This window comes from Ailuropoda melanoleuca, unplaced genomic scaffold (genome assembly GCF_002007445.2).
Source record: "Ailuropoda melanoleuca isolate Jingjing unplaced genomic scaffold, ASM200744v2 unplaced-scaffold2262, whole genome shotgun sequence".
Taxonomy (NCBI): Eukaryota; Metazoa; Chordata; class Mammalia; order Carnivora; family Ursidae; genus Ailuropoda; species Ailuropoda melanoleuca.
In genome coordinates, this window is record NW_023192304.1 from 1 (window position 1) to 14,860 (window position 14,860).

Below are 14,860 nucleotides of genomic sequence, written 5' to 3' on the forward strand. Positions count from 1 at the left end.
CTTACTATGTATACCACCTTGGACCCCTAGACCCTCCATCTCTCTGCCCAGTGTCCTACCTGCCATCACCAGTCTCCCCAATCCTCTCCCTGACCCTCCCCCCACAGTGTGTCTCTCCCCACAGCCCTGCACTTTAGTGCACAATGGTCAGTGGGTGGGATGAACACCAACACATCCTACAAGGCCTTCAGTGCCGCAGGAGTCAGCGCTAACGTTGGTCTCCACGTCGGCCTGGAAGGAATTAATATTTCACTCACAGGTGAGGAGGCTGGGGCAAAGTGAACTTCTGGATTGGCAGACCCCATGGTTGGGGGAGTGTGGCAGGGGCAGCTGAGGAAATCTCAGAACCCACAGGCTCGAAGAGCTTTTAGTCCTCAAGGATCCGTGTTTTCCCCAATCGCTGCAAACCCATGTCTCTCACAACTCCCCTGTCCTATGCGCGCTAGCTTAGTTGCAGCGTCCCGGGTGGTGCGCAGCTCCAGGACCCCGGCTGCCCTCCCTTCCCNCGCCCTCCCTTCGCAGGGACCCCAGTGCAGCAGCTGGAGGAGACCATAGACTACAAGGAGCATTTCAACTGGCGTCTGGGTGAGAACTATGCCGAGGAGTACTCGAAAGCACTGGAGAAGGGGCTGCGGGATCCAGTTCTCTACTTGGCGGAGAAGTTCACGCCGAGCAGCCCCTGCGGGCTCTACCGCCAGTACCGCCTGGCGGGACACTCTGCCTCCGCCACGCTGTGGTGAGCGCAGGAGGGAAGGCACGTGTGAGCGAGGGAGTGTTGGGCGGGGGCGTGCGAGCCAGAGGAGGGTGAGGTATATTTGCAGCCCTACAGTGCTGGGAGGGAGAANAGGGAGGGAGAAATACTGCCTCTTGAGGTCCGCACGGACCATCGGAACCCAGAGAGACCCAGCAAAGGCTGGGAGTCAGCTGCTCCCCTGGACGGTTCCCCTGCGCCTTCGCCCTCCCAGCCCCGGCTTTCGTTCTGGGGTAGGGACACAGAGGAAGCGAGGCTGGGTGAAGCCAGCTCACAGGGCGGCGGGTCTCCTCCTCAGGGTGGTGTTCTGCTTCTGGCTCCTCTCCAACGCTCTGCTCTCCATGCCGGTCCCGCTCTACGGAGGCCTGGCTCTCCTGACCACCGCGCCTTCACGCTCCTCTCCATCTTCGCCTTCACCTCCATCTCCAGCATGCCACTCTGCCCGCTCCGCCTCGGCTCCTCCACGCTCACCACTCACTAAGGTGCTGCCTTTTGGGTCACCCTGGCCACTGGTGAGGACCAAGGGGCGGATTCCGGGAGGCTGGGGGTGGGGACAGGATTTATACTGAGGTATGCTTTTCCCATTTACAAAATGGGTTCACATATGTTATCGAATTTGCTCCTCTTAATAGTTCCTAGAAGCGGGCACTGTTATGCCCATTTTACAGATGAGGCCAGGGGGTTCTGAGGGTTCGGTGGCTTGCCCCAGTTAGCACGTGCACTCACGTATCACCTACTCTATATTGGAGGGTTTTTGCCATGTGGAATGGGGGAAGAAATGCAAGGGGTAGCCCCCAGGTGATGGAAGGGAGCAGGCCAGGTTCTGGCCTGGAGCCCTGACTACCCTGTGTCTTTCCGTGGGTGTGGCTGCAGGCATCCTGTGCCTCCATCTCGGAGTGGCGGTGGTGAGTCTCCACTACTCTCGACCGGGTGCGCTTCGCACCTTCTTGGACCGAAGTGTCAAGGACTATGGTAGCCAGGTGAAAGGGAGCTTGCCTCTCATCCTGAACAACCCACTGCATAAGCAGTTTGGAGCCCTGGACTTCACGATCAGTACTAACCTTTGAGGGGATATTCAACCTCTGATTCCTACCCGGCCTCAGCCCCATGCAGGCTGTGTAGCAATATGGGCTCCAGCCAGGAGAGCTCCAGGAGGGTCACTGCTCCACGGGCACTGGGAAAAGCAGGCGGCCTCAGACGTGCCCCACATCTGCCCCCGGGGAAAGATCTCCCAGAGTGAGCTGTAAATAAATTTTTTCTTTTTTTATTTTTTAAACTTGTTTCTATTACATTCCATGGCTTTTCCAGGCTTGGGGAACATGAGTCCTCGGCGGACTTCTCTGGGTTCCTACTACATTCTCTCTGCCTTGCCACAAGGCTNCGCCACAAGGCTCTGGGAGAGGGGCGCCCTCTCGTGAGCCCAAAGGAGAACCCGCTGGAGCCAGCATCTTCGGGAGCTGCTCCAGATGGATGGCAGGTAGCAGTATCCAGACAGGTCACCCTCCCATTGGATCCCCCTCCGCTGGTTCAGCTGAGTCGACTAGGAGGGAATGACATTTCTGAGGTCATTTACTAACTCCAGTTTATTCATCAATTAAGAGGTAGTATCCAAGGGCCAATTGGGGTAGATGTCAGCAAGGCATAAAAATATAAATCCTGGGATTATTTTTTATTAGGTAATGGCAAGACCTACAATCTTATTTGGCAAATTTGAGAAGTGAAGCTTAAAGATAAGGTAGCACGCTAAGTTAATACTAGACCTGGGACACGAAATACGGCTTCTTCTGCTGTCCAGAGCTTTCATTGTACCAAGAGGTCACACAAGTAAAAGAAGAACAGAAGGGACCCAGGAAAAAAGAAAATAAGACGTCCAGAGAGATGAGGGGGACTACGTGGGAATCACACTGTGACCCCCAACCACACACACACACACACACACACACAATGTAGATGAAACTGAGTTTCAATAAATTGCCCCTCAAAGAGGCAAGGCATCAAGGGAAGGCAGGGGTGCTGTGCAGAAACAGGCAACACCTGCTTTGTCTTAACACAGAGACAAGTTTTATAGACAGCCCCAATGTCTGTTGAGCATTTTGGGGCTTTTTTTTTAAACATCAATAGAAAGAGGCTCTTTTTCCTACTCCACCTGCAAACCGGGGCTGGGGACAGATCAGATACACCCCATCCTGCAGTTAGTTCTGGCAAATTTATGGGGCTCCAATGAGATCTGCAACCAGACTGGAAGTCCAGGTGTCCACCAGGGAGAAGAACGCTATAGGGCACAGTCAGGCTCTCTGCGACGCTCCTCCATACAGCATGCCTCAGAGGAAGCCTCTGACAAAGGAATGTCCTGGGGCTCAGGACTCTCAGCTGTGGACTGGTATCGGGGGCTCAGGAGTCCCCCTTCCTCAGAATTCCACTCCAGTCTAGGATCATCCCCTGTACTCTGGTTGAAGCAAGCCTTNAAAGCCTTCAGCCTTTGGGGCCGCATCCTGTGGGCCACAGCCTTTGCCAGCCCGAGCAGCATACAAAGCAGTCCTGGGGATGAGACAACAGGTGTCCTGCCTTGGTGATAATAACACCCTCCCAAGGACATCTTCTCTCAAGAGCATCGAACAACTCTAAGAGAATTGCTAGCATCCCTGTTTCAGGGCAACTTGGGCTCAGAGCAGTGACTGACTTAGGGTCATGCAGCTGCTGTGGCTCTGCTGGTCTGAGTTTTTGGGCTCTAAGCCCAGTGTTCTTTGATTACATCTCAGAAGAGAGAGAGAGAGAGAGAGAACTCTGAAAACAGAGAACCCTGGAGGAAGAGCAGGGTACAGAGGAGGAGGCATGAGAAAGGGCATGAGAGAAGAGGAGAAAAGAAACAGCAGGACAATTTAAGGCTAGGTGAGGCAGGTAAAGAGAAGGAAAGAGAAGGAATGGGGGACACAGAGAAGAGTGTTTGGGGAAAGTGGGCAGGGGCATAAGACTGGAAGATTGGGAAAGACCTGGGTGGAGAGAGAGTTAGGGGATGAGGGAAATGACAGAGACAGAAGACTCAGGGAGTAGGCATCTATGGCAGGAGGAAGTGGAACTGGGGACAGAAAGCCCAGAGGTGAGTGATGTAAGAGGGATGGGGCTTTAACTAGAGGAAAGGCATCCTGGCCCCCAGACTCAGGCCCTCAACCCCCACCAATATGGCCGTCCCTGGCCCTCCATCCCTGGCCCTAAGCCTGCCAGTGTCTGTCTTCAGGGCTGTGCGTCACCTGTGGTCAATGTGATCCAGAAGGCAGGCCCGTGGTGAGTGTGCAGCGTAGCAGTACCCAGGTGCAGGGCACAGGGTGATGTGAGTGATGTGGCCGTGGAGAAGAAGAGTAGTCCCAACAGCTGGAAGATGCCTGTGGCCAGCAGCATGTGGCCACCATAGACCAGCACGGGCATGGACAGCATCACATTGGCCAGCAGCCAGCAGAGGAATGCCACCCTGGAGAGCCAGGACCCAGTGAAGGCTGGCCTAGACACCTCTACTTGGAAGGGCCCAAGGAGATTCAGGGACCCAAGAACACCCCAAAGATGTGAGATAGGGATTTCTGCCTATAGGTTTCCCAACCAAGCACAGTGGGGCTGGTGCCACCCTCTCCCACCAGAGATTTCCACATAAGTGGAGGAAAGATGGGTAGAAACTCCATTCCTGTGTCAGGCCAGCAGGGCCTCCATCCCACCCTCACCAGAGCATGGCTGAGGTATAGTGTCCCGCCAGGCGATACTGGCTGTGTAGACCACATGGGCTGTTTGGGGTGAACTTCTCAGCCAGGTAGAGCACGGGGTCCGGCAGCCCCTTCTCCAGTGCCTTTGCATACTCCTCAGCAGTTTTCACCCAGGCGCCAGGTGAACTTCTCATTGTAATTGATGATCTCATTCAGCTGCTGCACTGGGGTCCCTGGGGAATGGGGCAGTTGTGCTCAGCATGAACCCAAGGACCAGAGTGGGCATTTGCCTGGGTAAGGGCTCAGGGATGTCCTGGGGGGCAGGGGCAGAGGGACAGGAGCTGGTCTCAGTCTCTGGAAATTTCCCTTTCTACCATCCCCCCATTCTGTAGATCCAAAATAGGTCCCAAACACACAGCAAAATCTTCTCTTCCCTCACAGGTAAAAGCCATCCCTCACCTGTGAGTGTAATGTTGACTCCTCCTAGACCAACCTGCAGCCCAACATCAGCGCTGATCCATTCGGAACTGAAGGCCTTGTATGATGTGTTGGTGCTGNTAAAGAAGGGCTGGAAATGTTGCTTAGTGCGGAGGAGAAGGCGCCTGGGAGTCTTGGGTCCGTCTCCTGTGCTTTTGCAGACGGGCCGCAGGGTCCCTCTCCCCAGGCGCCAAGCTAAGTGCTCACCCCCGGTGTCCTCCCACTTTGCTCTCACCAAAGAAGACCCCCAGCACGGTGCGGTTGCGGAGGGATGGCTGCCCGGCGGTGCCTCGCATGGCGGCGTCGCTGAGTAGGCGCGGGTTGGGCAGCAGCGGCTCCGCCAGAGCCTGATAAACGCCATCCGCGTAATTGGCTGGCACGAGGCGCTGCAGTCGGAAGCCTGTGGGAAGCAGGGAGCTGGGCTCTGTCAGAGCACCCGGTCCGCAACAAGCCCACAAACCTCTCCCTCAAATCCCCATCCTCACTGGCGGGCCCAGGTGTGCGTAGGAGTTCGCTGCGCAGACAGCCGGCGGCCAGCGGCGCGCTCTCTCCCTCTCTCCGCTTCTCCGCGCCGGGTCTCCCGCCGCGCGGCCCTCCTCCAGCCGCCCCCCAACCCCCACCCGGGCCACTGGACGCACCGGCTGCGCCACGCTCGTGATGCCTCAGGTTGTTGAACCAGCCGTCATAGCGCTGCACTTCCCAGGACAGTGGGAGTGAGTCCCGGCCGCCTGCGGGTCAGAGAGCGGTCCGCTCAGCGCTAGCCTCCCTGCGACCGCTCCGGGACACGACGGCCTCCGCCCAAGCTTCTCCCGCTCACTGAGCGGCGCTGCGTTGTGACCGATCCTGTAGCTTGCCTGCATCTGTTTCTTCCCCACCCTCAGGAGGTATAGGGTGGCATCCCGAAGCTAGGGGCACCAAATACTCACCCGCTGGATCCAGAGATGCAGTCAGCAGAGCTCCCAGGAGCACCACTGCCTCTGGCCTTGCGCAGAGCATGCTGACCCTGCCGCCGGGAAGGTGGGAGGTAAAAAATGAGGGACAAGGAGCTGGTGTCCCCCATGCTTACAGCCAGCCATCACCGGGGAGGAGGTGCCTGCTGTTTTCACTTCTGGAGCAAAGTTTTAGAAGCATCACCAAGGACCCACATCCACATGCCACTCTTTTCAGGACCACTGGTAGGCACTGACACTGGTCCCAACCTTCCACCTGGTGGAAAAACTAACACTGGCCAAAGGACCTCCCCACACATGCACTAGTCCTCTGGGGTTTGTCAGTCCCAGGCAGAACTTCACTTCCAGCCTCGCATTTCCCGCATGCCCTCCCCCCTCCAACTCTCAACTTCCAAGCTCCAACCCCATGCCCTCAGTAACTGTTTCTTCTAGAGGAGACAGGGAAGGGAAAGCGGTTAGTGAGCTGGGAACCCAGGGCCTGCAGCCCCTCCTACTTTACTGTGAATGCCTGTACATGGACAGGAAGGACGGAAAGATCAAGCCCCAAACTCCGTCCAACCTCTGGTTTAGGAACCCGTCTGGGGTCAGAAGTCTTTCCTCTTGGAATCTGCTTCTCTGCCCTCCTCCCAGCCTCCATCTTCCCAACGTGGCACTACCAACACCCCCCACCCCCTCCCAGCTCTGAAGATCCTTTGCCTCCCCAGCAGCACTCTACCTTCTTCTCTGGATCCTCTAAGGCCAACTGCCCTGGTATCCACTCAGGTCAGACCAGCGCCAGGTGTCCGCATCTGGACGGGAGGCCCGGGAGGCTCGATCTCTTGCTGTGGAGGCCAGGCTCTCCTCATTTGCATAGCAGCCTCCGCCTCTTATTTGCAAGATCTCTTCCCAACCACACCCAGCTGCCAAGCCCTGACATCCACCCAGCAAGCTTCCCAGGCTGCTATAAAAGGGCTCCACGTCCTGCACCACTTCCAAACACAGAGCGAACTACAGAGCTGCAAAAGTAACTGGCTATAGCCAGTGAGAAATAATTCCTCTCTCCTGCCTACGCAACACCGCCTGGGCCAACCAAGAGCACTTAAAGGCAACCATCTGCTGTGGTTCCTTAGGGGCAAGTTGAGGAACTCAGACTTGACCAGCCCATTAAGTCCTGTTCAAGAACGCAGGGGATCGGGTAAAGAGAAGTGGGACCCGTCTCGGTTGCCAGGTTGGCACTTTTCCCTCTCCAGCAGACCCAGCTTAGCCCAGTTGCAGCATGACTCTGTGGAATGGTGAGCTGCTTGGCCTTGGCCGCCAGCTTCCTGCTCATCTCTTCAGCGTCCCATTGCTCATCGTCATTCTGGTGTTCTTGGCCTTGGCCGCCAGCTTCCTGCTCATCTTGCCTGGGATTCGTGGTCAATCGGTAAGGGGGGTGCTAGATGCTAGGGCCTGAGGGTCATGGAAGATCTAGGACAGGTAATACTCTAACAGTGGCCTCCATGAATAGTAAGATGAAACGTTGAACCAGAGGAGCATAGGTGGAGCAGACCTGGAAGTCTGGTGAAGCAAGCACCCCTCCCTGCCCAAGGACTGGGAGAGACGGAGGCCCTATATAAGACATTCTAGAGACCGACCCCACCTGGATCATCTAGGAGGCTGCTGCTGCGGAGAGTGGGTGCCCAGTCCAGTAATCCTGGGGCTAATTCTAGTCTTCACGTGCTGCTGGAGTCTCCCTCCTCTCCTCAGACTGCAGCTGCACTCCAGTCTCAACCTTCAGGTGATGACCAGTGGACCAAGAGGACAGAAACCAGCAGCTGAGATTGTTTCACTGGTGTGCTGGGTTGAGGTGCATTTGTATGGTTGCTCCCATCCTAAGGACTCAGGGACTCCCATGCAGGATTCAAAGTTGTAGCAGACTGAGGACTTTTCCTTGGACTTGCCCTTCTCCCAGAACCTAAGTTGTTTTTCAAGTCTAAGGGTACCTGGCTTCCCTTGAGTCTTGATCTGTGTTGGTTTCCTTGGGAAACTGGTGCACCTAGGAATATCTGAGAGGCTGCATTCCCACCTTCTCTACTTGGCAACAGGACCCTGGGCCTGCCCTCTCCTGGGGGAGGGGACCCCAGCCTGCCTAGCACTTCTGGACTCACTGAGCCTCATCATAGTAGTGACTCCAGTAGCGGAGTAGCCAGCAAGACCAGGACTGGGGAGCCAGATAGCTGGGGGAGTGAAGGTGATGAGACAACACCAGGCAGAGAGCCAGGTTGCAGGGTAGACTGGGAATGGAGCTAGGGAGGCAGAAGTGCATGGCTGGAAAACATCAGAAATGCCAGTGGCTCAGAGGGACTTGCACAAAAAGCAAGACAGACTTTAGCTTCAAAACATCAGGAATGTAACTGGGAAAAGAGTGCGGGGCAGGAGGAGACAGTTGCAGGGGCACTAAAGATCTAGGTGGCATGCGGTCAAGGGAGGTCTTGGGGACTCTAGTTGGGGAGTTACCAGGCCTGACCCAGGTGCCTGTTCCTGCAGCGCTGGTTCTGGCTGGTGAGAGTTCTTCTCAGTCTGTTCATAGGCGCAGAAATTGTGGGTGAGTGTGTGGTGCAGCAGATGGGGAGAGAACCTGGGGTGAGGATGGATGTGGGCAGAGGGCACCTGGGGAAATGGAGATTTGGGGTTTGTTTCCTGCTCATCCCATTCTTCAGCTTTTTCTAGTGCCCACTCTTCCACCCTTACTATGTATACCACCTTGGACCCCTAGACCCTCCATCTCTCTGCCCAGTGTCCTACCTGCCATCACCACTCTCCCCAGTCCTCTCCCTGACCCTCCCCCCACACTGTGTCTCTCCCCACAGCCTTGCACTTTACCGCACAATGGTCAGTGGGTGGGATGAACACCAACACATCCTACAAGGCCTTCAGTGCAGCACGAGTCAGCGCTAACGTTGGTCTCCACGTCGGCCTGGAAGGAATTACTATTACACTCACAGGTGAGGAAGCTGGGGCAAAGTGAACTTCTGGATTGGCAGACCCCATGGTTGGGGGTGTGTGGCAGGGGCAGCTGAGGAAATCTCAGAACCCACAGGCTCGAATAGCTTTTAGTCCTCAAGGATCCGTGTTTTCCCCAACCACTGCCAAACCCATGTCTCTCACACCTCCCCTGTCCTACGCGTGCTAGCTTAGTTGCGGCGTCCCGGGTGGTGCGCAGCTCCACGACCCCGGCCTCCCTCCCTTCGCAGGGACCCCAGTGCAGCAGCTGAACGAGACCATAGACTACAAGGAGCATTTCAACTGGCGTCTGGGTGAGAACTATGCCGAGGAGTACTCGAAAGTACTGGAGAAGGGGCTGCCCGATCCAGTTTTCTACTTGGCGGAGAAGTTCACGCGGAGCAGCCCCTGCGGGCTCTACCGCCAGTACCGCCTGGCGGGACACTCTGCCTCCACCACGCTGTGGTGAGCGCGGGAGGGAAGGCACGAGTGAGCGAGGGAGTGTCGGGCGGGGGCGTGCGAGCCAGAGGAGGGTGAGGTATAGTTGCAGCCCTACAGTGCGGGGAGGGAGAAATACCGCCTCTTGAGGTCCGCACAGACCGTCGGAACGCAGAGAGACCCAGCAAAGGCTGGGAGTCGGCTGCTCCCTGGACGGTTCCCCTGCGCCTTCGCCCTCCCAGCCCCGGCTTTCGTTCTGGGGTAGGGACACAGAGGAAGCGAGGCTGGGTGAAGCCAGCTCACAGGGCGGCGGGTCTCCTCCGCAGGATGGCGTTCTGCTTCTGGCTGCTCTCCAACGCTCTGCTCTCCATGCCGGTCCCGCTCTACGGAGGCCTGGCTCTCCTGACCACCGGCGCCTTCACGCTCTTCTCCATCTTCGCCTTCGCCTCCATCTCCAGCGTGCCGCGGTGAGCGTGGACCGCTCTGCCCGCTCTGCCTCGGCTCCTCCACGCTCACCACTCACTACGGTGCCGCCTTTTGGATCACCCTGGCCACCGGTGAGGACCAAGGGGCTGATTCTGGGAGGCTGGGGGTGGGGACGGGATTTATACTGAGGTGTGCTTTTCCCGTTTACAAAATGAGTTCACATATGTTATCTAATTTGCTCCTCTTAATAGTTCCTAGAAGCGGGCACTGTTATGCCCATTTTACAGATGAGGCCAGGGGGTTCTGAGGGTTCGGTGGCTTGCCCCAGTTAGCACGTGCACTCACGTATCACCTACTCCTTATTAGGGNTACCTACTCTGTATTAGAGAGTTTTTTGCCATGTGGGTTGGGGGAAGAAATGCAAGGGGTAGCCCCCAGGAGACGGAGGGGAGCAGGCCAGGTTCTGGCCTGGAGCCCTGACTACCCTGTGTCTTTCCATGGGTGTGGCTGCAGGCATCCTGTGCCTCCTTCTCCGAGTGGCGGTGATGAGTCTCCACTACTCTCGACCGGGTGCGCTTCGCACCTTCTTGGACTGAGGTGTCAAGGACTATGGTAGCCAGGCGAAAGGGAGCTTGCCTCTCATCCTGAACAACCCACTGCATAAGCAGTTTGGAGCCCTGGACTTCACGATCAGTACTAACCTTTGAGGGGGTATTCAACCTCAGATTCCTACCCAGCCTCGGCCCCATGCAGGCTGTGTAGCAATATGGGCTCCAGCCAGGAGAGCTCCAGCAGGGTCACTGCTCCACGGGGACTGGGAAAAGCAGGCGGCCTCAGACGTGCCGCACTTCTGCCCCCCGGGGAAAGGTCTCCCAGAGTGAGCTGTAAATAAATTTTTTCTTTTTTTATTTTTTAAACTTGTTTCTATTACATTCCATGGCTTTTCCAGGCTTGGGGAACATGAGTCCTCGGCGGACTTCTCTGGGTTCCTACTACATTCTCTCTGCCTTGCCACAAGGCTTTGGGAGAAGGGCGCCCTCTAGTGAGCCCAAAGGAGAACCCGCTGGAGCCAGCATCTTCCGGAGCTGCTCCAGATGGATGGCAGGTAGCGGTATCCAGACAGGTCACCCTCCCATTGGATCCCCCTCCGCTGGTTCAGCTGAGTCGACTAGGAGGGAATGACATTTCTGAGGTCATTTACTAACTCCAGTTTATTCATCAATTAAGAGGTAGTATCCAAGGGCCAATTGGGGTAGATGTCAGCAAGGCATAAAAATATAAATCCTGGGATTATTTTTTATTAGGTAATGGCAAGACCTACAATCTTATTTGGCAAATTTGAGAAGTGAAGCTTAAAGATAAGGTAGCACACTAAGTTAATATTAGACCTGGGACACGAAATATGGCTTCTTCTGCTGTCCAGAGCTTTCATTGTACCAAGAGGTCACACAAGTAAAAGAAGAACAAAAGGGACCCAGGAAAAAAGAAAATAAGACGTACAGAGAGATGAGGGGGACTACGTGGGAATCACACTGTGACCCCCAACCACACACACACACACAATGTAGATGAAACTGAGTTTCAATAAATTGCCCCTCAAAGAGGCAAGGCATCAAGGGAAGGCAGGGGTGCTGTGCAGAAACAGGCAACACCTGCTTTGTCTTAACACAGAGACAAATTTCATAGACAGCACCAATGTCTGTTGAGCATTTTGGGGCTTTTTTTAAACATCAGTAGAAAGAGGCTCTTTTTCCTAGCCCACCTGCAAACTGGGGCTGGGGACAGATCAGATACACCCCATACTGCAGTTAGTTCTGGCAAACTTTTGGGGCTCCAATGAGATCTGCAACCAGACTGGAAGTCCAGGTGTCCACCAGGGAGAAGAACCCTATAGGGCACAGTCAGGCTCTCTGCGACGCTCCTCCATACAGCATGCCTCAGAGGAAGCCTCTGACAANTCCATACAGCATGTCTCAGAGGAAGCCTCTGACAAAGGAATGTCCTGGGGCTCAGGACTCTCAGCTGTGGACCAGTATCGGGGGCTCAGGAGTCCCCCTTCCTCAGAATTCCACTCCAGTCTAGGATCTTCCCCTGTACTCTGGTTGAAGCAAGCCTTCAGCCTTTGGGGCCGCATCCTGTGGGCCACTGCCATTGCCAGCCCGAGCAGCATACAAAGCAGTCCTGGGGATGAGACAACAGGTGTCCTGCCTTGGTGATAATAACACCCTCCCAAGGACATCTTCTCTCAAGAGCATCGAACAACTCTAAGAGAATTGCTAGCATCCCTGTTTCAGGGCAACTTGGGCTCAGAGCAGTGACTGACTTAGGGTCATGCAGCTGCTGTGGCTCTGCTGGTCTGAGTTTTTGGGCTCTAAGCCCAGTGTTCTTTGATTACATCTCAGAAGAGAGAGAGAAAGAGAGAACTCTGAAAACAGAGAACCCTGGAGGAAGAGCAGGGTACAGAGGAGGAGGAATGAGAAAGGGCATGAGAGAAGAGGAGAAAAGAAACAGCAGGACAATTTAAGGCTAGGTGAGGCAGGTAAAGAGAAGGAAAGAGAAGGAATGGGGGACACAGAGAAGAGTGTTTGGGGAAAGTGGGCAGGGGCATAAGACTGGAAGATTGGGAAAGACCTGGGTGGAGAGAGAGTTAGGGGATGAGGGAAATGACAGAGACAGAAGACTCAGGGAGTAGGCATCTATGGCAGGAGGAAGTGGAACTGGGGACAGAAAGCCCAGAGGTGAGTGATGTAAGAGGGATGGGGCTTTAACTAGAGGAAAGGCATCCTGGCCCCCAGACTCAGGCCCTCAACCCCCACCAATATGGCCGTCCCTGGCCCTAAGCCCGCCAGTGTCTGTCTTCAGGGCTGTGCATCATCTGTGGTCAATGTGATCCAGAAGGCAGGCCCGTGGTGAGTGTGCAGCGTAGCAGTACCCAGGTGCAGGGCACAGGGTGATGTGAGTGATGTGGCCGTGGAGAAGAAGAGTAGTCCCAACAGCTGGAAGATGCCTGTGGCCAGCAGCATGTGGCCACCATAGACCAGCACGGGCATGGACAGCATCACATTGGCCAGCAGCCAGCAGAGGAATGCCACCCTGGAGAGCCAGGACCCAGTGAAGGCTGGCCTAGACACCTCTACTTGGAAGGGCCCAAGGAGATTCAGGGACCCAAGAACACCCCAAAGATGTGAGATAGGGATTTCTGCCTATAGGTTTCCCAACCAAGCACAGTGGGGCTGGTGCCACCCTCTCCCACCAGAGATTTCCACATAAGTGGAGGAAAGATGGGTAGAAACTCCATTCCTGTGTCAGGCCAGCAGGGCCTCCATCCCACCCTCACCAGAGCATGGCTGAGGTATAGTGTCCCGCCAGGCGATACTGGCTGTGTAGACCACATGGGCTGTTTGGGGTGAACTTCTCAGCCAGGTAGAGCACGGGGTCCGGCAGCCCCTTCTCCAGTGCCTTTGCATACTCCTCAGCATAGTTTTCACCCAGGCGCCAGGTGAACTTCTCATTGTAATTGATGGTCTCATTCAACTGCTGCACTGGGGTCCCTGGGGAATGGGGCAGTTGTGTTCAGCATGAACCCAAGGACCAGAGTGGGCATTTGCCTGGGTAAGGGCTCAGGGATGTCCTGGGGGGCAGGGGCAGAGGGACAGGAGCTGGTCTCAGTCTCTGGAAATTTCCCTTTCTACCATCCCCCCATTCTGTAGATCCAAAATAGGTCCCAAACACACAGCAAAATCTTCTCTTCCCTCACAGGTAAAAGCCATCCCTCACCTGTGAGTGTAATGTTGACTCCTCCTAGACCAACCTGCAGCCCAACATCAGCGCTGATCCATTCGGAACTGAAGGCCTTGTATGATGTGTTGGTGCTGACTCGGCCGACGAACCACTCAGAACTGAAATTCATGGCTGGGGTTGGGTAGTTGGACGTATGGGAACTCAGAAAGGTCCAGGCATTACTGGGTTAGAGTCAGAAGGAGAGCTAGAAGGGGTCTAGATCTGTTTTGCTCATAACTGTGTATCTGTTTACTAGCTCAGGGTCTGGCTCATGGTTCGTTTGTCTGAATAAAGGGGTCAGAATCCAAGATTTCCTTTGGTGACACTCTGCTTATGGCCCTCCCTCCCTGCCCTTCCCTGAACCAGAAGATGCCATGAGGAAACAAGGAGAGGAGAGGCTGGCTGCTGTGGGAACTAGATGGGACAGAGGCAGTTGCCCAGGATTACACTCCCCCAGGATCACAGCCCCGATGAATAAGCTGGTCACCACTCGCAGCAGCCAGAACAGCCTCTGAGTCACAGGGTGGGTGGGTTTAGGAAGGAACACCCTCCTTCCAAATCCACCCTTCCTCTTTCCAGACTTGGGTGTCTGGGTGTGGGGGTTGTTCTAAAACCGAGGTCACTTGGTCAATTGTGATCAAAGTGTCTGGCATATAATAGGTGCTCAATAATTATCCATTGAATCAATGAGTAGGGAGCTTCCTCCTGGGGGTGGGCGTGGGTGATACTTTCTCAGGACTGGAGTCTCTTTCCTGAGTCTAGTTGTAGTCAGAGAGTCTGGCCCCCTCACCTTGAGGCCAAGATCTCTCTGGGGCTGGGATCTCCAGGGCTGGGCTTGTTTCTCACCATCTTGCCCCGAATGCCAGGCAGGATGATGATGAAGGTGACCACTGCAGTCAGAAAGATGGCGATGATGACAGCCAATGTGATGTCCATTGGGAAGATCAGCTTGTGGCCCACATAGAAGGGGAACGTGTGTCCCAAAGTAGCCATTTTGCTGGGGTTGTGCAGGGAGGTGTATGCTGTAGGACAAAAGATATGTATGTCTATGTGCCAGGCACTGTTCTTGGTGCTGGAGATACAGCAGGGGATAAACCAGACCAGGTCCCTCATCTCTGGAGCTCACCAGATGCTACTGAGACTGCGATTCCGCTGCCCCTCTGCCATTCATCTCCCTATGTTTTGAATGTGAGGGAACAAGGGTCTTGGCAATCAGTCTCTGTTGCCCCATGCTCCTTTCCTAACCCGTGGGTCCCCTNTGTGGGTCCCCTAAATCAGGGCTGCAACCACCCTCGAGGCTTCTCTGCTTCCTCTGGAACTGTCTTAAGAAATATAATTCTCTTTTATCTCTCTCAGGCCTCCAGCACAATCAGACAGATCACAGGACA

General features: G+C 55.3%; 4 protein-coding genes and 1 pseudogene across 4 annotated transcripts; 2 read left to right on the plus strand and 3 right to left on the minus strand.

The window, feature by feature from the left end:
• Positions 1-446: 446 nt before the first annotated feature.
• LOC117798038 (dual oxidase maturation factor 2-like) lies at positions 447-1,818 on the plus strand (the record flags this gene model as incomplete). The annotated part of the gene is made up of 3 exons (XM_034650455.1): positions 447-736; positions 1,050-1,298; positions 1,710-1,818. Coding segments are annotated over 3 exons (648 nt in total), but the record flags the coding sequence as incomplete, so codon positions are not given.
• Positions 1,819-2,697: 879 nt separating this feature from the next.
• LOC117798035 (dual oxidase maturation factor 1-like) lies at positions 2,698-14,330 on the minus strand. The gene is given in 7 exon segments (XM_034650452.1): positions 2,698-3,289; positions 4,000-4,217; positions 4,462-4,602; positions 4,604-4,673; positions 4,900-4,985; positions 13,556-13,604; positions 14,263-14,330. Coding segments are annotated over 6 exon segments (828 nt in total). The 5' UTR covers positions 13,603-13,604; positions 14,263-14,330; the 3' UTR covers positions 2,698-3,023.
• LOC117798037 (dual oxidase 2-like) lies at positions 5,014-7,101 on the minus strand. The gene is made up of 4 exons (XM_034650454.1): positions 6,583-7,101; positions 5,844-5,920; positions 5,556-5,645; positions 5,014-5,317 (listed from the first exon to the last, which is right to left on the minus strand). The coding sequence occupies exons 2-4, from the start codon at positions 5,911-5,913 to the stop codon at positions 5,121-5,123; spliced, it is 357 nt and encodes a 118-aa protein (XP_034506345.1). The 5' UTR covers positions 5,914-5,920; positions 6,583-7,101; the 3' UTR covers positions 5,014-5,120.
• On the plus strand, positions 7,123-10,407 carry LOC117798034 (annotated as a pseudogene).
• LOC117798036 (dual oxidase maturation factor 1-like) lies at positions 13,611-14,674 on the minus strand. Its single transcript, XM_034650453.1, has 2 exons — positions 14,319-14,674; positions 13,611-13,983 (listed from the first exon to the last, which is right to left on the minus strand). Exons 1-2 carry the CDS (start codon positions 14,583-14,585, stop codon positions 13,804-13,806), a joined length of 447 nt encoding a protein of 148 aa, XP_034506344.1. The 5' UTR covers positions 14,586-14,674; the 3' UTR covers positions 13,611-13,803.
• Positions 14,675-14,860: the final 186 nt, after the last annotated feature.